Here is a 23,620-nt window from a genome sequence, read left to right as displayed (position 1 = left end):
TATCAAGGGCTTCATCCTTCACCTTCAAAAAATATACCCAACAATTTCGTGAGTAATCATCAATAAAAGTGATGAAATATGATGACTTACCCAAACTCTTAGTCTACATAGGACCACATATATCTGAATGAACAAGCTGAAGTGGTTGATGAGCCCTCCATGGATTGCCCTTTGGAAAATTTTCCCTCACATGATTTCCTTTAGCACAACCTTCACAAACCTCCTTGTGTTCCTCAACCTTGGGCAAACCAGAAACTAATGCATGTGAGGTTAGAAACTTCAAACTATGAAAATTTAAATGCCCATACCTGAGATGCCATAACCAACTTGAATCCTCATAAGCCATATTTGCCAAACTGTTGTTATGTTCACCAAACCTCAAGGGAACATCCTATTTCTTGTCGTAGGAACAACAGTGATCACCCTATTACCCTTATTCTTATCATAGATAGTACATGTCTTATTCTCAAGGACTATTTTATAATTTTTCTCACATAGCTGCCCAACACTTAACAAATTATGCTTCAATTGTGGAATATACTAAATATCATGAATACTCTTTATACCTTCTTTTGTTTGGACCTCCATAGCTCCTTTGGCAGCAAACTCCAATGATATATCATCACCAAGTTGGATCTTAGATTTGAAACTTCCATCCTTTGTTGAAAACAACTTCTCATTCTATGTCATATGGTTAGAGAATCCAGAATCTAGGTACCAAACATCTTTACTAGTATTTTCACCCTTGGCATAAGATAAAAATAAGTGATAAGGAGGATTCTCACTACTTTCTTGAGCATAGTTAGCACTTTTGCCTTCTTTCAATCCGCATTCTCTTTGAAAGTGTCTATACATGTTACAATCGTAACATTGAACATTTCTCTTATCAAATTTTCCTCTACCTCTTCCTCTGGAACCACCTCTTCCTCTTGAGCTACCTCTGCCTCTACCTCTTGAAGAATTTTGGCTTTGCCCTTTACCTTGGCCTTGATTGTGTTTTGGTGCTACTACTGCTTGCATCTTTATTTTTTGTGATTTGTAATTTAGAGGAAAACTCTTTCTCTACACCTTCAAAAGAATATTTCAATCTTTTTTCATGAGACATCAGAGATCCAACCAATTGATCAAACTGTAGATTTATCAAATCGTTGCTTTCTTCTATGATTATTGCAACATGATTCCATCTGGGTGGCAAAGATCTCAACACCTTTTTAATCAAAACTTCATTGCTTACAATTTCCCCAAGTTTAGCCATTTTTTTGACCACATCTTTGACTTTGACACAATAATCACTGATACTTTTAGCTTCTTGCATCTTCAAATTTTCAAACTCTCACTTCAACGTCTGAAGCTTAACCACCTTAATTTGATCACTACCCCAGTAAGCTTCTTGTAGAGTCTTCCAGACATCTTTGACAGTTGTTGCTCCTGATATTCTTGGAAATAAGCTCTTATGAAAAGCTATCTGAATGTGAAACAAAGCTTGAACATTCTTTTTCCTTGCTTCCTTTTTTGTTGTTATTTCAATGGCTGTAAGGGCATTCCAATCAGCTGGCTCCTCATAACCTGATTCAATAATCCCCCACAAATCTTTTCCAATAAAAAAGGTCAATATCTTAATGCACCAACAATCATAATCATTCCCATCAAATTCTGAAACAGGCATATGGTTAGAATTCGGCATGATTAACTTTGGCAAAATTCCAACAATAAAACTTTAACCCAAAACAATTTTACCTGCTCTGATACCACGTAGAATTTTGAACCTGGCCTATCCTCTTTGAACCACCTGATTAACAAAAATAATAATAGAGAAAGCAAACAATAATAGCAAAAGAATAAATTGCAAAAAGAAATTACAATTCAAAATAAATAAACAAAATGCCCTATTTTCGGAATTGCACACACCAATTTCTTTTATTGCAACTTAATTAGAAACTACGTAGAGACCGTGTATATAAAGAATTTGCAGCCTAGAACAAATTAATCATAACTGCAGTTCTAAATATATTCCCAGCATGACATGGAAAGCTACGAATAAGAAAAACATCAAATAATTTTCCTAAATCTTCTCAGCATTATTTGCATGGAAAAATAACTAAAAACAAACTACTCCCCAAACTATAAATCGCAAGAACAGAAAAAATCCTCACATAAATTGTAAAGACTATCAAAATAACAAACTCATGAAAAAACAAAACTAAAAATAATCCTAAAGATTAATGCATGCTGAAGTACATAGTACATGTTTTATAACTAAAATTAGCTTATTAAAACGAAAATTTCAGGGGAGGTTGAAGCGGTAGCTACAGATGAAAACATGGCAGTTTCATATCTCTTTCTTTTCGGTGGTGGGATCTCCTTCTTGTCTGCGTAATTGGCAAACGTCTGCAATCGAGTGGAGATGGATTTGATATGAGATGAATTCTCATTTTTCTGCACAAATCGGTAAAGGAGATGACGCAAATAGTAGATGAGAGTGACAAGTGACACACATCCTGTCAAAACAAATATATCCATAAAGACTTTGAGGCTCAATCTGTTTGATTCCACTCCATTAGACACCACGTTGCATATGCTTTCACTTGAATTGAACCACTTCTCTCTAATTTGTTGCATATCTTTGCTTTCTGAAAGATTTAATATAGCCTTGGAAATGTCTGAAACCAACGGAAACCCTTTTTGGAACACCTGCACATAAAATTTGAATCAATCATACAATTTATGAACTAGACCATTGTTAGATTACTGGCAAGTTTATAGACTTACAAATCTGTAACCTCCTGTTTTGTACGTGGGACCAAGTCTGGCATAGTCATGGCATCCTGTTGACAAAAATAAATTTTGAGCAACAATTTGACAAATATGGCAGCCACCCCTCCGTTAACGGGGTCCCTTCTTCAGCGCAATGGCGTACTCTTGTACAGATGAATATGGGCGAAGAACATTTTCACTCACACCAAGTTGTTTTTCCAAATACTTGCCTATGAAGGATCCCTGGGAGTACCCGATTCGCAAATTTTGGGTGATTAGAGATTCAAGGCTCTCAACTTTTGGTACAATTTGTCTCTCAGTAAGTATCGCAGACAGGCTGGCGGTGTAACTAGACACTAATACAAAATCTACAAAAAGCCAAATTATCATCACTGCTCTACCCAGACCGCTTACAATCCTCTCCCCTGCGTAATCCACAAAATTAATTTAGAATTCGAGAGCGATGTAAATTGTAGTATAGATTGATCATCTGTAATGAAAAGAAAGGGATTACATCTTTGAGTCATGAAGAGCGTGGAAAAGGAAAACCTGCATATCAAAGACAAAGCAATTTAACCAGAAAAATATGACAGCTTCGTATGTTATAAAGAACAAGCTTAAGGACTCTACTAGGACAGAAACAAAAGAAAGCAAATAATTCTGGAATAAGAGTTGTCGATAGTTAACATTAATTTTGTTTGTTTACAGTTATGTAATTAATTTTCTTGTATGTACTTTGCTCTGTTTTTAGGCCTAGGAGATAATGGAGATAAAGGTGAAGAGCATAAAAGTTCCTTTACATAATTTTCTCAACCACATATAACTCATCCAAATCCTTTGAATATATGAATATATTCATGGTTACACAATCTAACATTTTAAAATATGAATTTATTCAGGGTCACAACGAAGAACCACAACTGTTTGGGGGGCTTTTCTTTCGACAGTAAGGATGACCGTACTCCATTGAAGGTGTAGACTGTTTAATATTTACCATCAATAAAATGCTCTAGATCAATTTTGAATTATTATATAAACTCGTGATACGATGTGAATTTTGAATTTTTCACATTTTTTTTTCCTGTCAATCACTTAGAAATATAGATTTGCACTGCAAAAATGAATAGAAAAAGCGAACTTACCTGCAGATAGACCTGGTACACGAGGTCATCGGAGTAGCCTGCAGTGGCATTGCCAAATCCATAAGGTATCAACTCATGGAGCAATTCATAATCCAATCTCCTAAGCACTGCTTTAAACACATCATTACAGAAGCCTGTAATCTCATTAGTCTGATTTTGTGCATCTGTGTTGGCATGAACAGGTTTTACGCTGACCAATTGTTGAAACCCTGGTCGCCAAGGCACCGCTATTTTCAGTTTCTGGTCTGGCACAGGTTTCACCCATCCACGTGGCGTCTTTCTCGATCCACCGCCCGAATTAACTACTATTTTATAAGCAATATTGAGGCCATTTTCTATCCACAACCCAATGACCTCATAACTACTTCCAACCACATTGATTATATCATAAGAGCACTCCGAAGGTTCTCCCCTTTCATGACTTACTCGAATAGAGCCGGTCAGGCCGAGAAAGTTTGTCTCTAGGATTTGTCAAGTAATTGCTCTCCACTGTCAGAAACCTTGAAATTCAAAAACTTGGTGCTGCTGGAGGCCTCTGAGAAACTGCCATTAAATAACTCCATACGCAGGAGGTTATCGATTACAATAGCAATTGCGCACACTGTATCATATGCAACAAGAGCGCGGGAATTTAATTCCAGGCTCGGTATTGTAGGATTCTGGGCTTTAAACCGCTGCTTCCATCCTTTAGCCAATGCATTCAGCCTTGACTCGTCGGTTTGTGTGAGTTTTATTTTTATCCCCAACACGCCATTCATAGAGAGCAGAGAAGTAGCGTTGATGGAATTCAATAGGCTGGCCAATCCGTCGGTAATAACCCATACATAATCACTGCTTATTATTCCTAATTTGTACGCCTCGGAAAACAGGCTTATAGCCAAATCAGGATGCAAATGCATAATGAACACTCGAGACTCCAGCTTCATCACCTCGTCCTGAAGAAGCCTTTGCATAGCGGATATAGCGGCCCTGGGTGAGACTGCAGCTTTGAAAACAATTTTTGCCTCGACATCTCGTAAGGCATCGCTTAAGGCGGGGATCACCCCTGTACCCCAGTTGTCATCCATGTACACAAGCCCCACATCCCTTCACCTATAGTATCGTATCAGCTCTGCTATTGCCCTCATTTGTATTGTATCACTGGGCGCCATAAGAATGAAATAAGGGTGTCGATGCATCGATAGAGATGGATTCGTTGCAGCAAATGTTACAATTGGAACGTGCGCTGCAACGCCCAGATGCGCCACGAACGCAACTACCACAGACGTTTGTGGGCCGACTGTGCTCACACATCCTTTTTTAATCAGTTCCAACGCTGCAACAGTCATTTCAAGGCAGCAGAAGAATGAGCAGAAAGAAAGAGAACTAATGAACAGATATATACGTTCAAAGATATGATTATGGTGGACAGAGTACGTGTTGTTACCTGCAGAAGCGCCTGTAAGTGCATCTTGTGTGGAGTCTCGGATATGAATGTTAAGGAGCGTGCCATTCAGAACGCTGCTGTTTCTGTTTACGTCTTCGACTGTCAATTCAATAGCAGTCCTTGCTATTTTTCCGTTAACTGTATCGAACGCAATTATAGCACCTATATTTATTGATGGACGATCCATTTCTCCCGGTGAAGCCGCACAAAACAAAAGAGCACAACAACGCAATCTGCACCACAACTTCACACCCAGAATTGGCTCTGTTCGCGATACCTACATTCTTATAGTGAGGTAATCTGCATTCGCGACCACTAGAATAGCTTCATTTCTTTGTATATCAAATGTTTAACTCTTTTTCTCTGATGGCAGGATTGGGATTCATCTGACTGAGTCGACCAACCGGGCCTTCACGTTACCAACTATAGCAGAGATAGAGGACGAGGTGTGGGTCATAAATTTTGGCTATTGGAAATGTGCGAATCTTCTTACCATTTTCCTCGCACTTTCCGAAAAGAGTGGTAGAGTGGAAAGAGATCCAGAAAAAATGGAAGACGCGTTGAAAAATTTGCATTTTCTGTTTACGTCGTCAGCTGTCAACTTCAATACCAATCTCGCTATTTTTCCATTAGTTAAGTCTAAGGCGATTATAGAACCCATATTATTTAATGGGCCATTCATTTCTGACAATGAAGCCGACCAAAACAAAAGAATCTGCACCGCAACTTCAAGCCTATATCTATACGCTTATGTTGAGGTAATCTGCATAATCGAACAGTAAGAAAATTTGCTTCATTAATTTGTATATCAAATGTTAACTTATTTCCTCCGATGTCTGGATGGGTGTTAACCAGACTGAGTCAACCAGACGGTGGCCTCACGTTACACTTGTGTTAGTCATAAAATATGACTACATGATTCACACAATCGACCTTTACACATTTTGGCAATATGCGAAACGTCTTACCATTTCCCTTGCACTTTCCCATGACTTGAAGACTGAAAAGAGAGGAAGAAAGAATATATTAGTACAGTTCTTCACGTGTCGGAAAACTGTGTTGAGACCATTAATACTTCACTCATTCATTTTGTCTCATTTTCATTTTTTTTCATTGGTATTTTGAAAATAAATAGTGATAGTTATTAGGAAGTAATTATGGTGTAATTGAGATTGGTGGTATTTGTTGTGATCAATGTCATTCTGAAGAAAACGGGATATTGAAAGGTTATGTATAAGAAACAACTTTTACGTATATACATGTGTATATATATATTATATATACACATGTACATGTGTATGTAAATATAAATATAAATATGTATATAAATTAAAATTAATGAAATATAACAAAAATGATTTAAAAATAAAAATTATAAAATTCATATTTCTATTTTAACTTTCATTATATTATATAATAAAACAAAAAAAAATTTTAAAAAAAATATATTATGTAAAAAATAAAAAAATTAAAAGCTAGAAACATTCTAAAATAAGGTTTAAATTTCATTCTTTATTTTAAAATAATTTATACAAAGGCCTCACATGCACGAGAAGAAGTGTAATAAATCTAGTAGAAAAAAATTTAAGTTTGTGTGATAGTTAACTATCCATGAAAACTATAAATTAATGTAAACTCCAGCTCGTACTTTATTACCATTTATAAATCCGAAGTGCTTGAAATTAGGGAAAAAAATTCAAAAATCCAAGTTTTTTGTTCAAGTTTTAACGACAACGGTTTGAAACGGAAATTACCACTAAGAAATAGTTGTCCGCAAGGGAAACCCATTTTGACCGTCAAAACGCGAAATGGTGGTCTCCAGTTGCATTTCTGGTAACTAAGGTTGTGATAGATAAATAATATATAAATTATATTTAGCCATATTCTAATATATTTGTCATATAAAGTCATGTCTCATGTCTTTTCACATATATTATCTATTTAAGGATCTTTGGATCTATATATTTGAATATAGTAAAATAAGTCAAAGCTCTATAATTTCAACAATTGGTATTAAAGCCATACTAGCTAATTCATGATGGAGAAATCAATAAAAGGTGAAAGATGATTTCCCCAAAATTTAAAGTATCATAATACATGATTCAAAAAGAGCTCTATGAATTATTCTTTCCTCATTTATTCTATTAAGCATTGAAATATTACAAAATGGTTGATAATGAAATCCATATTATTTTTTAGACCATTAAAATTATTGAAAATCACTATGCATTCATTCCATATAGCTTGAACAACATTTCCCCAAGTCCATAGTACAATTCTTGATCATTGAAAGAACACTTTAAAGAGATTCAATTTTACAAGTATTGTTTTGTGCTTACACGAACATTGAATAATAATATGGATTCTTAGCATGATCGAGTTTAAGAAACATCATCATATCATTTATTATCACCAAACACATCTACATTGAAATGGAGGCCCGAGAAAAAATTGTATAAGGTGTGGATTTTTTTTTGAAAGTGGAGTAAATTCCAATGTAAATAGCAAGTATATACATCATCTCATAATATTGGCACAACACAAAGTGCCAATTCATTCCACATGAACTGGGATAGATGCAGCCATCTATACAACAATTACTTGAGCCTCTTTAAATACGGAATTTACTATGTGTAAGGTGTGGATTTACTAAAGTGGCATAAAATTTCCAAATATATAAGGCTCAAGTTTGTGCCACAAAGTTTGAAGTGTATGTATATCATCTTGTACATTATGTTTAACAATAAATTTGAGTCATTATAAATATTCTTTGGGCTAACAACTCTTCCAAAGCAATTTGATCAAAGACAAGGAGATAAGGAATACAAATACTCCCTATATTTAGAATCCATTCTATTGGTGGGTATAAAGTTTTTATTATAAATAATAGGAAAAATATTTCAAGGATAAATGTTGAGCAAAGAGGAAATTATCTAAGAGAGGTTAGAAGCCACCAAAATCAATCAATTTATGGTTGGAGATAACACTATTGTTTATCTACAAATCTTTCCTGTTGTAATGATAATAATAAAATATATATTGTAAAGAATATTGGTTTTAAGATTATCAAAATAATATGGACAATGATAAAAAAGATTCAGGAAATTATGGATAAATAAGTTTAAGAGAGTCCATTAAATAAGGTATGAAGCTAGGAGGCCACACACACACATATATACATATATACATATATATATAAATATATACATATATACATACATACATACATATGCATATACATATACATATACATATACATATATATATACATATACATATAGATATACATATATACATACATATAAATACATACATATAAATACATATACACACATATATACATATGTGTGTGCGCGTGCATGTGTGTGTGTGTCTATATATATATATATATATATATATATATATATATATATATATATATATATATGTATGTATACATATACATATACATACATACATACATACATATATACATACATATATACATATATACAAACATACATATACATATATATACATACACACACATGTATATATGTATATATGTATGCATATGTATATATATGTGTGTGTGTGTATACATATGTATATATATACATATATATATATATATATGTATATATGTATATATACGTATATATATGTATATGTATATATACATATATATACGTATATATACGTATATATACATATATACATATATATATATGTATATATACATATATATACGTATATATACATATATACATATATATATATATGTATATATACATATATATGTATATATACATATATATGTATATATACATACATATATATATATATATATATATATGCGTACACACACACACACACACACACACACACACACATACATACATATATATATACATACATATATATATATACATACATATATATATATACATACATATATTTATATATATATACACATATATATATGCATATATACATATATGTATATATATACACCTATATATGTATAATATACATATATCTACATACATATATACATATATACATATATATGTATATATATACACATATATACATATATATACATATATACATATATGCATATACATATATATATGTATATATACACATATATACATATATGCATATACATATATATATATATATATATGTATATATATACACATTTATATACATATATACATATATATATGTGTATATATACACATTTATATACATATATACATATATACATATATGTATATATACATACACACACACACACACACACACACACACATATATACATGTACATACATACATACATACATCAATATATATATATATATATATATATATATATATATATATATATATTTATATATATGTGTGTGTGTGTGTGTGTGTGTGTGTGTGTGTGTGTGTTGTGTGTGTGTGTTTATACATATATACACACATACACATACAAATACACACACAAATGTATATACATATACATATATACATTTTTTGATTTTCAACAAAAGGTCATTAGCTTGAACGTGATATGTTAAAATAGAAGAATCATTACATTATGAGGCATTTCAAAACTTTTAGAAGGCTTCCAACAGCACTAGAAACCTAGACATATGATATCAATCATATCAAAACACAAATTTTTCTACTAAATTGACATGACTAGAGATACCAAAACATATAGCAAAGTAGAAGCACGAAGACAACACCCTCTATTTATTGACAGTGTGACCTTCATCATTAAACTAGAGGAATAGGAGGCTAAAGAGGATGATATGCAATGTGTGTAGCCAAAATTATCATGTATTTCTAAGATCCAATTATTATATTACTTAGAATAAGACCAATTACTTTCTTGTGAGGAAATATTGCCTGAGCCCTAATAGGTTTATAAAGTTAATGAAGTGCCCATTTTAAAGTAATGTACAGACAAATAACCTATAATTCTTCTTTAAATCCTTATGCCTACACAAGCCCTTGATAGATATTTACCCTTATTCGTATCATATTCTTTAATTTCATTATTTAACTACATAACAATGAATAGAAAATTACAAACATAAACTAAATCAAGTTAAGCTACCAAAACCTAATGATTGATGGAGGTCCATGAAATTAGACACAAAGAAGGAAACTATCTATGAAGGATATAGCAAGAATGGTTAGGTGGTATACAACATATCTTCCCTAACTAATGTTCTAATTGCCTTGGCTACAAATAAACAATCCATCATTAAAATTGTCAGAAACACTCTAGAAGTTATAACTCCAAATTTTGTGTACCCTAGATTGGGAACTAGGACAATAATCCACATATTTAACAAAAATACTTCTATTTCTACTACTTGAACAAAAAATAATTTAAATAAAAATTAATAAAATAACTTGATGAATAGTTTGCCCATTCTTGGGATGAAGGTGAAGTTCAAGTCAATGGGATGAAATTCACCGTGTCTATGGAGACTATTGTGAGTGTTATGGGTGTTATGGTCAATGGCACAACCTTCCAAAAGAAGCCAAAGATAAATTACAAAGAATATTTTAAGAGTTTACTAAGTTGAGAGAAAAAGTGGTATATTTGTAAAATGGTTTTAATAGGAATGACTTACCCTGTATCTAGAAAGAGGTGGTATTGCTTCTCATGAAGTTCATCACCTTGGAAAGTAGGTTAAAACCTTTTCACTCACAAATTTTCCCCATGCTCAACCATTTAAGGTATGGATTGAAATGAATTTTCCATATTAGCTTTTCTTCTCTATTTCTTAGTTTATAGTTATAGCCAAAATCAAAGATGTCCCTTCCCCTGCATCAGGGGCTTATTCTTCAAATTTATAATTTTCATCTAATTTTAACCCCTACTAGTGGCCTGACTTATAATCCTTCTATCCCTATTCTATGGATTGAGCTTTTAGATATCCTAGAGAGAAAAGAGACCCACTACACTCCTAAACCTAAAGGGACCTCTACCTAGGTTAACACAAGGAGAATGGATAAATCCAAGAACCCCCTAACCCCTCCCACTATTGTAAGGATTACTAAAGAGCCAAACAAAGAGGAAACTACCTCTAAGGATTTTGCTTCCTCCTAGTCTATTAGGTCGGAGTGCGCCCCAGACACAGAAGCTTCACTTAGTGAGCTTGGGTTATAGCATGTGCATTGATGGTATACTAAAGAACCCCTATTTTCAAGAAATATTGCCCTAAACTCTATTTTTGTCACCTCATCCTAATACACAGGCTGAATTAAAAGCCCTCGTATTTTCGCCAAATATTGCATTTTTTCATAGCTCGAATTAAAAAATCCCCTATTTTCATCGATAGACAATATATTGCACCCTTATTTTTGGGATATTTAACCCCTCAATATGAAAGCATGTGATATAATATTGCATAGCCAATGAAGCCCCCATGACCCCAGATTACCCTATTAACAAAGTGGGTACCCCTTCTTTTGGTTCCCTCCACCCTCACTAGTTAATTCATCAAGAAAATGGGATCTCCTTACCTTTATGAGGAAAGTTAACAAATTCAGTGATTACTACAATAAGAAATAATCTATTAGTCATTGGCTTTTGGGTTAGCTTAATATGGGTAAAAATAAAATTAACCTATTTGAAGCCTTTGCTGAAGAAATTTTTAGATCTTCTAATTGGGTAGTGGAGGACAAAGACTACAAAGCTTGTGAATTGGCTAATGATTTGGCCATTAAGATTGATAAATGGGGAGGAATGGAGGAGGAACTTAAGGTACTGTGAGAAGATTGACTAGAAAGGGGATATGAAGGAAATGGTGAAGGCAATTGAAGATATTCAAAGTAGCCAAGTGGCCCTTAGAAGAAAATTGGAGTATATGATTGTGCGAAACCATGAAATGTTTAAAACAAATTCTGCAACTCTACTGGCCATTCAAGAGGAGATTGACAAGAGGTAGGCTTGGATGAAGATGTATTTGGATTCTTCCCTTGCTATTGGTTTAGAGGCATCAATTTCTATGGTGAAAGAGACACCACATTCACCTACTATTTCATCTAGAAAAGGATCTAGCAAGCAATTCTCATTCTCCAATAAGGTGAAGGTTGTCAGTCGGGACTAGAAGATTGATCATCCCTCCAGCAAGTAGCCCATTATTTCAATCCTTAAATGGGGGTGGATCTATGTGTTTTTTATTTTGTTTGTATATAGTCTTGATGCCCTCCTAAATGGCACAAGATTAGTCCAAGATCAATCAACACAAAAACACACAAAGCATTAGCGTTAGTCAATCGAAAACTAATCTAAAAAGGCATACCAAAAGAGAGACTATAAGCATGCAAGCATATTTAACTATCAAAGCAAACATGATGAGGCATCTCCAAATACCTCCTAACATACTCTTAGTTCCTTCTCCCTTGTTCCTCTCCTCTCCAAGTTCCAAAATAGTGTAGCTCTCAGCAGCTTTTTGCACTATGGATGCTTATGGAGGATTGAGATTTATAGAATAGCTCTAAATATGAAATGAAAAGCTATTTTAATGCTAAAATGAAGTATTTTAACCAAAAGACAAGATTTAGTTATGCTATGCTAAAATGCTCTCTAAAATGGCTATAGTCTAAATGCTTACAAGTTTTCAGGATCTGGATTATGAAGGAATGGGCTCTATTTATAGGAAAAATGGAGCAATGGATGGTTGAGATTGAGTAATCTCAACAAGGGTCAGGATTGAATGATTTCAAATCCATGTGAGGGCTTTCAACCCAATCCTAAGATGACAAGTGTCAATGTGAGATAGGTTGAGAGGAGAGGGAATAAGCATTAAATGCCTGACATGACTCTGGGATTTTAGAGTCAATGTTGGTTGAATGAATAAACTCTTTATTCAAAGAATAAAGCTTTTATCCAATGGATAAAATCTTGTGCAAATGTGAAATGGATGAATATGGTCAAACAATAAATGTTTGGGGAGACAAGATTGAAATAACCATAAATGGTTATGTAAGAGCCATAAATGGTCATGTAAGAGCCATTAGTGGTCTTGGAAGACTTTGGAGGTTAATTTGTTGAACACACAAAGCATTAAATGCTTTTCAAAGACTTTGGAGTCTTTGAGAAGTGACTCCATTTTGCTTAGGAATGTGACAATAATTAGGGGATGGATTAGGCTAATCAGGAAGGGGTTAGAAGAATCTAGAAGGGGATTAGATTTTGCAAGTGGATTTGGTGGGTGAGGGAAAATAAGATTTTATTAAAATAAAAATTCATTTATTTTAATAAATATGTGCAAGTTGCATTTGTAGGAAAATGCAAGTGGGGGGGGTTTTAAAATGATTTAAATAAATGTTAATTTATTTAAAAGAGGAAAAGGGGGATTTAATTAAATAAATTGATTTTATTTATTTAATTGATGGGAATTTGATTTAATGAATTAATTAAAATAAATTGAATAATTTATTTAATTAATAGAAGAATGTTTGGGGATGAATTAATTAAACATTAATTTAATTAATTGATGGCTAGTGGATTTTTAATCAAATAAATACAAAATATTCATTTAATTAAAATGGACAGATTTATGTGACTACAAGTCTCATCTATCTTTGGGTCTTGTGGTGTTTGGTTGTGGTGCTTGTTGGTTTTTGCTCCTTTTTTGTAGTTGGCATTGGGATTTTGGGCTCTCACTCCTCACGAGTCCCATACTTTTCCACACTTTCTCATCTTTGTAGAAGTTATGTAATGGTTTGGGCTTCTCCCAATTTAATCAATCACATAAAGAAAAAGTATAAGAGCCACAAATGATCTAGATTTTTTTCATTCTTACCATATAGAACACATTAGTTACTAGTAAGGATTCTATTATTTAGGAAAAGATACACAAATGTGAAAATTTTAAGGAGGAAAATATTATTCCCAAAAAAAATTATAGTGCCAATTATCTTGCTCTATATTACCTTTTAGTGCTATCAAAAGTTTGTATCCAAGATTTAAACTATAACTCTAATATTTCAAGGTAGCCCGAATGTGGTAATCATTTGTGTTGGAAAAAAAGATTTTCCTTTGCTAAAATAGTGAATATAAAGTATCTTTTTACAATTGTAGGAAATTAAAACTTAAGAAGTCTCTCAATTTAATATTTGTGTGTAAATCACCAATTAATCCTTGACTGTATGTTCCTAATTCTTCTTAAGAATTAATTTGGTCACCTGTAGTGATTCAACATTCTCTAACGATGGATTACCATTCAAGAAATCTTCCTAGAAGAGAGTTGTTTCTCCATTATTAATTACCTGTGAAATATTCAAATGCATTACATTGCTACAATCAGTAATAAAACTTTATATTAGGGTTTGCAACTATGAAATTTTTTTTGGCTCAGAAGTATTTGAATACTTAACATTGTATTATTTTGAACCACTTAAACTTTATCTCTGCAAAGATGTCCAATGCCCATTTTGCACCTAGTGCAAAATTTCTCCCTTCAAGATTTTGTATTCTCACTCCTCCATCAATTTCATCTTCACAAAAAATATCTAGGAAATGAGAGGTATCTTGAAGTTTCCATTTATTACTATATTTCTTTTCAAAATTAATTTATAAATTCCTTCTCAATATCATTCTACACAAAATTTGGAATTTTTAGGACTGAAATGATATAATCCAAGATTGCATATAAAATTACTTTTGTCATAGTAATCTTGGCTACCAAAGATGGCCATCAACATTTGCAAATAGAAACTCTATTTTTTATTTCTATGAGTGGTTTAGTCCAAAATGTAGTATTATAAAGACCATGAAAAAGTAGAACACCCAAATATTATCAAGGAAGAGAATCTTATTTGGTATTTAAGGATTGATAAAATTCACACCAAAATAGAAAGTGCGTTATTTTGAAAGAATATTTTGTAGTATCCAAACTTCATTATTTTCTTTGAAATCAAACAATAATATTCAAGAACCTTTTTAATGAATTTTACTTCAAGGACTATTTCCTAACTAAGCAGAAGAGTGTCATCCACAAAAAGTGAACGATTCAAATAAATACTCATTCTTGGTATAGTAATCACTTTCTATTTATACTCAAAGTGAGAAGAAGAAATTGATCTAATTAAAGATTTTAGCAATGAAAAAGTAAAATTTGAGATAATGGATCTTCCTATCTAACACCTTGTATAGAAAAAAAAATCCTATAGGACTGCCATTGACAAGAGCTAAATTTTTTGTTTCTAAAATACACTTGAGAATGAACCCATTTGCACCATTTGTTATCAAATCCAAATTTATCGAACATGTTTATTAAAAATATCAATTTTAACTTATGCTAAGCTCTCATAATATCCAATTTAATAATTGTTTTGATTTTTTTTGCAATACAATGAATGAAGAACTTCATGTACAAAAATAGAACCTTCTACTATTTCTTTACCTACAACAAAACCTCTTGCTCATCTGCAATAATTCTCAGAATAATTCTTTTTATTTTACTACGATAGCTTTAGAGAAGATCTTCCATATTGTATTGCAAAGTGAAATAGGAGGAAAATCTACAAATGTAGTAGGGGTGTTCATTTGGTATAAGAACAATAATCCTAGTGTTCATCTACTTTAGAATACTAGTGTTTATATTTTAATCTTCCAATGCTAACTAGATATCCTTGCTCATAAAATACCAGCATTTTGTAAAAGGATAGCTATGAAACCGTTTACCCCTGGAGTTTTGTCTAAAGGAAAAGGAAAAACTACAATGTGAACTTCCTCCGTAGAAATTAGTGTCAATGGATTCATGTTGTCTTCTTCATTGACCAAGTGAGGAATTTGTTGTAGGAGCTTTATTGTAAGAAATTCGTGATTACTATCCAGAATATGTTTTTTCTTAGTTAGAAAGCTAGAGAAGAAAGAAACCGCCTCTTTTTTCATTTTCTCTTCATTAAAACTCTCACTATGTAGTAAGTTGGTGAGAAGATAGTATTCGATTGACATCTGATTTATTGTTGAAAGATGAAATAAATAGGTGTTTCTATCCCAAATTTTGAACTATAATTCTCAATTTTTGGTGAATCATGTGCTGTCTGATCTGTCTGAATTGCATTCTCTTCAAATACATAACTTGACCCTTGAATATCTCAGAATGAAAACTTAATAGATGATCAACATATTATATTTGCTATTGTGTATATAGGGTCCAATTATGAAAACTTAATAGATGATCAACTTATTATATTTGCTCTGACTAAGTATAGCCCTTATAGAAAACTTATAACTATACCTGAGATGTTTGGAATATAGATTTTACACTAGATAATTGTCTTAGAATCAACATAATTGTCTCAGAATCAACATATAGAAAACTTATAACTATACTTAATATTATCTCTATTATAGGACTTACCTTCGACTATCAGAATCAACATACATAAATTTGTGTCAATAATAGGATCATCAATTAGTAATTGTTTTCAAACTCATATGCTTACCAATTGTAAACATTTTTTTAAGTTATTGTTTTTTAATTTAGAGTAACATTAGACCCTTAAAAAATCACTGATTGAATAGCTGCATCAGAAACTAGTCTATAACAATGAGCATTCTTTAAGTTTAAAAATAATTCATCTCTACTTTACCAAAACTAAAAAGATCTAGGAAGAGAAGACATTGTACTTCAATAAACATTAAACCATAATTCATCAAAGGAACATACATCTTGTCAGAATTATCCACTAAGATATACTTAAACCATAGGGAGATAGATGATTTGTGAGTAAAAAGAGAAATATTCTTGAGACGTATAAATTAGTAGCGACTTTTAGTTAGTTGAGAATTTTCAGATATGTGATATTATTATTTCATTATAAAGAGAGTTAAGAAAATATTTTCTTAGTATGAATATTCTGTAAGTTTATGAGGGCTTAGCCTAAACAAACAATTATTACATTTTTTTTCTTATGAAGAATAAAGAAATTAGGAGCAGATAATCTGAAGTCATTGACTTCGATTATATAAGTCCATCTAATGTTAGACACAATTATTGCCTCCTTAATTAGTGGTGCTCACCTACACTAATTTAGGAAAATCATTGAGTATAATATGCTTATTCAATCTATCTAAAATATACCTTGTGAAAAGATATTCTTATATTATTTTGAGAAATTATGATTTTGAGAAAAAATGAGGTGAGTTGTTGTTATGTGGATAAGAAGGTTAGAAATTGGTCCTCTTTAGTATAATGTTAAAGTAAACATTTAGGCATTACAAACCTATCTCTTAGACTTGATAGATAAATATAAAACCCCTTGCAATTATAATAGTGATATCTCTAAATCTTATAAATAGTTCTAGGTATGAAAGTTTTAAAAAATAATAATTAAATGATTGAAATCATGAAATTGAATCATCTTTCATTGCTCCTAAAAAGATATCATTGTTGAGTAAACAAAAGATTTGATTAAACCGAAACTAGGTAGTTAGTTTATGAAAGGATTAGGAATTGAGAATGTTGATTCAGGGAATTGGATACAAAATTAATGCACTAGGTGGTAATTGAAAAATCAATTATCTTAAGAACATTCTTCTACACTTCATATTAACGACTGCATACATAATGTTGAATCATGCTACTCAATTTATGTCAATGGGATCTTAGAATGAAGTGTTTAAAAGAAGAAAATAAATATTCTTTTGTGGATGCTTTAAAGAGTTATTTTGTAGTTATTCATTGTATTTTACTTCTTGTAGTGAATTAAATGATCTGTTATTATTTCTTATTAAAACTGTAATGTGTAATTTTTTTTTATTGTGATCAATAATTTTAATTTTTTTGGAAATGAATAGAAGGGATAAAGTCATCTATATGAGATTATTCATAATAATCTAATAGGAAAATAAAAAATCTCATCTTAAGTGCTTAGTCTCAACACAATGTAGTTCTTGAATAATTACAAGAAGAAAACATATATATATTTTATTTACAAATGTTCTAAAATGTAGTCCATAGTCATTCATTCTAACCTACTACTTGAAGTGAATTAAATAAGTTGCTAATTATTTTTTCTTAAACTATAAAGCACAATTCCTCTCTTGTGATAAATAATTGTATTCTTGAAAGATGATTATGATAGATAAGATCATCTATATGAGTAGTTAGAATGTCATTTAATTTTATTGCCTTCCTCTAATAATGTAGAAATTGACAAGTAATGAATTTATTTACTTATAGAATTTATAATTTGTTAATTGTTATCTTTTAATGATAATTGGTTAGAGTGATTCCTTTTCCTTTCAAAATCTTGTATTTATGAAGCACTTATTCATACATTAGTTGCTTTTTTTATTTTATGTTGTTAGTAAACCTAAACAAGAAGAGAAACTTAAAAAAACCCTAGCAACATTCAGTATATATGGTGTCTCTTGCTTGTGCTTACAGGTAAATTCAAGTGATTGAGCTACTATATCTAATTCTTAACAATGCTGCAACAATGGCGTCTTTGGCATCGACCCTATAATCACAAAGGAGAAATAACTAACATTGTGGAGATAAAATCCATGTCCCGAGAAATCTCCCTTGGATCGATAATCTAATAAGATAAATTCTAAATTAGCATACATCCACTAGCGAAACCATAGAATAACCCCAATATTGTTTGGATGTATGTGATTTCCTTTCTATTTCATTATTTTAATTTGCATGTTGTGATTCTCTCATTGAAGACATGGGTTATAAGTGATGTGAATCTAGGAATAGGACATAGATTGAATTAGGTAAACAAGCAAGGGGCTAACATGGACCCTTTTGATTTATGAGATTCCCAACGTGGATAGCAACCCTAGAGAAACTATTTAGGATAATGACTCTAGAAAGGGTTTCATGCTCACTAAACAATTTACATCAAACCTAGTTTGGAAACAAGAACTACATAGGCCTTGATCCCATTTGGAAGTGGTGTATGTAGGTAGTCTAGGGATGGAGCAACTCCCTAGTATGCAAGCCATCGAGGATGGGGATTTAAGAAGGATAATCATTAATCAAGACAATGGTTAAGTGAAGGGGGGTTGGGTTAATAATTCCTATGATAAATGTTATGATAAATTAAATTCATGTATACTTGGAAGGATCTTAGATGGATCGTTTGATACCCCAAGACAATATGCTAAAATTTGAGGTGGATTTCAAGCTAATTTTAAAATAATAGCTGTAAGGACATCGACCTTGGTGCACTTTCAATGACAAGTGTAGTTTTGTTAGTTCAAATTTTTGCCTTTCTCAAATAGCTTTAAAAAAAATGACTCACAATGCCTAGAATGAAAGACAAAATGAAGTAACTGTTGGAGGGATTTCCACTGAATGGATAATCCTCCTCTAAATTTTAGAGGTACAACCCCCTTTTATGATATAATTTTGGGTTTCTTTGGGATGTTCTTTTAACCGAAAAGAAAAAAAGGAAACCAACACTTGCACACAGCTATGACACAGATGCAAGATGCAAATGTATCGACAAAGAGATACAGGGATAAATAACACAAAGTTCAGTTCTCCCAACACTGACATGAAACCAATAGGAAAATGACAACAATCTCTTTCAGGTGTGAAAATTTTATATTCAAAGATCATTAAACATTCATACTAATGCAGCCATAATCGGTAAAACCCTCAAAGACAATTAACCAGCTTATGCAGTAGGAGTAACACAATGAAAGTAACAAGAAAAATGTAACAAGATTACATAAATAGATCATATTATTTCCTTAGAACTTCCGGTAACCAACTGGTTATCATCATACAATCATCATAGAACATTCGATAATTAACCAGTTACATGCAGGCTACAAGCCAAACACAATCCAATCGGGACTCTCAAAATCAACCAGATCACTAATTACCAATCTCAATCCTTATTTCGATTTCTACTTCCTCTATCCTACAAATGATTACATAGTACCATATATATACCCTCTAGAACATATCCGGGTTGACCATAAAATATTACATTTACCAATGCAGGAAAATGAAACGTGTAACTAGGTCAGCCCCAAGAATGAAAGAAATCCTTCTAGAAAATAACAACCAAGAAGATCGGATCAATAGGAAGGTTGGCCACATGCCGAAGAACATCGAACAATACCCCAAATATATCCCCATGCAAAGAACCACTCCAGTAAGGAAGGAAAGTTAACCGGTAAGCACAAGAATTATCCCAGAAGCTAAAGACAGTCAACTAGGAGCGATAACTAGTCAGAAAAGAATCCAAATGGACTGAAAAATATGGAATTAAGCATATGAACCAGCCTGGAAACTGAAAATAGGATCTACAATGAAAAAAAAGAAACTACCAGTACCTACCGGTAAGAAAACAGAAAACTACACACCGATTTGAACAAGAACTAAACTTAAAGGAAATATTTTTGGTTGATGAAAGATTGCTCATAGATCGGGGGTGCTCCTGAATCAGACACCCTAGGTAGAAAGAGATGTTCTATGAGAGGCAACTCATGAACATTAAAAAGGATTTAGAATAAAGACCCCATGCTCATTTCTGATCTAGATATCTTCCTTATCTACCAACCTCTTCTTTAGCTCCTTTGGGATCTCAATCGACTTCTCTAACCCTTGACTCTCTTTGTTTCTCCTCCTTTACTTTAGATCTGCACATTGTCTCTACTTACTGCTCTCTTTCTTCTATAACTCTAATTTGTTTCTGCTGCAAGATCTCATCAGGTTTGTCACCATAAAATTTATGTCATCTGGTTCCATCTGTCCATCAGGTTTATCTATTATATCTTTTTGCAAACTCATGTCACCTTCTAGTATGACCTCTAGAACTATTTTCTCAGTATTGCAACTTTTCTCAAGACTCAGATTCTTCACCTCTTTCTCTTTCTCCTTCAAATAATTTAATGTGAACTTTTGCCCATCTTTCTTAATAGTGATTAGGCTTCTTCTATAGTCATAGATAGCTCCTCTATCAAACTGCCAAGGTCTTCCCAACAAGACACAACAAGCACTCATAGATACAATATCACACAAAACCTCACCTCTAAAAGACCCAATATTAAAATTTACCAAACATTGTTCCTTTACTTCTATCTTTTGATCATTGTGTAGCAACCTTACCTTGTAAGGACAAGGAAGTTTGAGCCTCTTTAATACAAGCTTCACTACCATATCTTCAGATACCAAATTATCAGTACTTCCACTATCCACAGTAACCTTGCAACACTTACCACTTGATTTACACACAGTCCATAAAAGACTCTTTCTCTGAGAAGAGCCAATATCCTCACTGCTTTGCTCCATCATGACTCTTCTAAACATAAGGGATTCTCCTTGCTCTGATGTACAGTCAGTTTCGGTAACTTCACCTTCTAGTTCCTCATTTGCCACACAACTTCTTGCCATTCCTTCCTTACATTCATAAGATCTATGTTTGGTTTCTCCACACTTGAAACATTTGCTGATAAATTCTCTATCAGTACTGCCATTGCCTTTCCTCTATGTTTCTTGTTCTGGTTCTTTACTCCACTTAGTTTTTTATTCTTCCTCAACTTTCTGCTTCTTTGTACTCATCTGTCCCTTGAATCTCTCCTTCCCTCTAGGGTTATTTAGCTATCTTCTTATCACCTTCTCCTCAGCCTTGAAAGCATACTAGTAATCTTCTTCAGTTATGAAAACCCTCAACATGCTCATCTCATCCCAAATATTAAATGCAAGTCCATTTGTGTACCTCACCACCTTTTCTCTGTCCATCTCTCTATGTCCAAATCGAATAATCACCTTGTATAATTCCTCAGTATACTCCTTCATAGTCATGTTCCTCTGTTTCAAGTTTTGCACCTTCTTGAACAAGTCCAACTCATAGTCTCCTGGTATGAACTTGGTCTTCAATCTTGCTACCATTTGTCTCCACTGGGTGATCTTCATTTTACCATTCTCTACTCTGTCTTTCTGCAATTCTTTTCACCATAAGGCAACATGCCCTTTCAACTTAGTCTGTGCCAACTGAACTCTTTGCGGGTCTTTGAAATCCTCAAACTCAAAGTAATCCTCCAACTCTCTAATCCAATCAATCAGATCCTCCGGGTTTAGCATTCTAGAAAAGTTTGAAACTTCCACTTTATGTACTTTACTCTCTCGTGCCACTTCTCGTAGGAATATTTCCTCTCTTCTATCTTCCGGTCCTTTAGTCTCTTTTGCTTCAAGCTCTTCACTGACTTCTTCATACTCATCCTCAGATTCAGGGTTCCTCTGCAAACCAGCCAATGCATTCCGAATTTTGTTCCTCATTTCATTCTTGAAGTCCTCCATCATTTGCTCTACCCTTCGGGGGTTTGTCCTTCTAGGCTGCATCTCCTCTTCTGTCTTGGTAAACTCCGTCAACTCGGCAATCTAACTACCGGTTTAAGTTGTCTCTCCTCGGCGATCAATTTAACACATGTGTAGCCTACCTCCAATCGGCAGTCTTTCCACCCAAAGGAATGCCTCAAGGTTCACAAACAGCTCTTCCACTAACCGGTTCATAACCAGCTCTAATATCACTTGATGTAGCCATAACTGATAAAACCCTCAAAGAGAATTAACATCTTATGTAGTAGGAGTAACACAATGAAAGCAACAAGAAAAATGTAACAAGATTACAAAAACAAATGATATTATTTCTTTAGAACTTCCAACAACCAACTGTTTATCATCATACAATCATCATAGAACATTTGGTAATTAACCGGTTGCATGTAGGCTACAAGCCAGATACAATCCAACCGGGACTCTCAGAATCAACCAGATCACTAATTACCAATCTCAATCCTTATTCTAATTTCTACTTCCCCTGTCCTACAAATGATTACATAGTACCATATATATACCCTCCAGAAAATATCTAGGTCGCCCATAAAAGATTACATTTACCAATGCAGGAAAATGAAACATGTAACTAGGCCGGCCTCAGGAATGAAAGAAATCCTTCCAAAAAATAACAACCAAGAAGATCGGATCAATAGGAAGGTTGGTCACACGCCCAAGAACATCGGACAATACCCTAAATAGATCCACACGCCAAGAACCACTTCGGTAAGGAAGGAAAGTTAACTAGTAAGCAGAAGAACTATCCCGAAACCTAGAAACAGTCAACCGGGAATGATAACTAGTTGGAAAAGAATCCAAATGGACTGAAAAATCTGGAATTAAGCACACAAATCAGCCTGGAAACCAAAAATAGGATCCTCAATGAAAAGCAAGCAACTACCAGTAAGAACACAAAAAACTGCACACTAAGCTGAACAAGAACTAAACTTAAAGGAAATATTTCTGGTTGATGCAAGATTGCTTAT

The 23,620-nt window shown here is 33.0% G+C and overlaps 1 protein-coding gene across 1 annotated transcript; it reads right to left on the bottom strand.

The window, feature by feature from the left end:
* Window positions 1-2,262: 2,262 nt before the first annotated feature.
* On the bottom strand, window positions 2,263-4,963 carry LOC131857782 (glutamate receptor 2.7-like). The gene is made up of 7 exons (XM_059210506.1): window positions 4,413-4,963; window positions 3,897-4,257; window positions 3,269-3,303; window positions 3,169-3,179; window positions 2,889-3,122; window positions 2,770-2,825; window positions 2,263-2,691 (listed from the first exon to the last, which is right to left on the bottom strand). Exons 1-7 carry the CDS (start codon window positions 4,961-4,963, stop codon window positions 2,263-2,265), a joined length of 1,677 nt encoding a protein of 558 aa, XP_059066489.1.
* Window positions 4,964-23,620: the final 18,657 nt, after the last annotated feature.

This window comes from Cryptomeria japonica, chromosome 8 (assembly GCF_030272615.1).
Source record: "Cryptomeria japonica chromosome 8, Sugi_1.0, whole genome shotgun sequence".
NCBI classification, from domain to species: Eukaryota; Viridiplantae; Streptophyta; class Pinopsida; order Cupressales; family Cupressaceae; genus Cryptomeria; species Cryptomeria japonica.
Note: the sequence above shows the minus strand (reverse complement) of the source record. Positions and strands in the feature narration are given on the sequence as shown.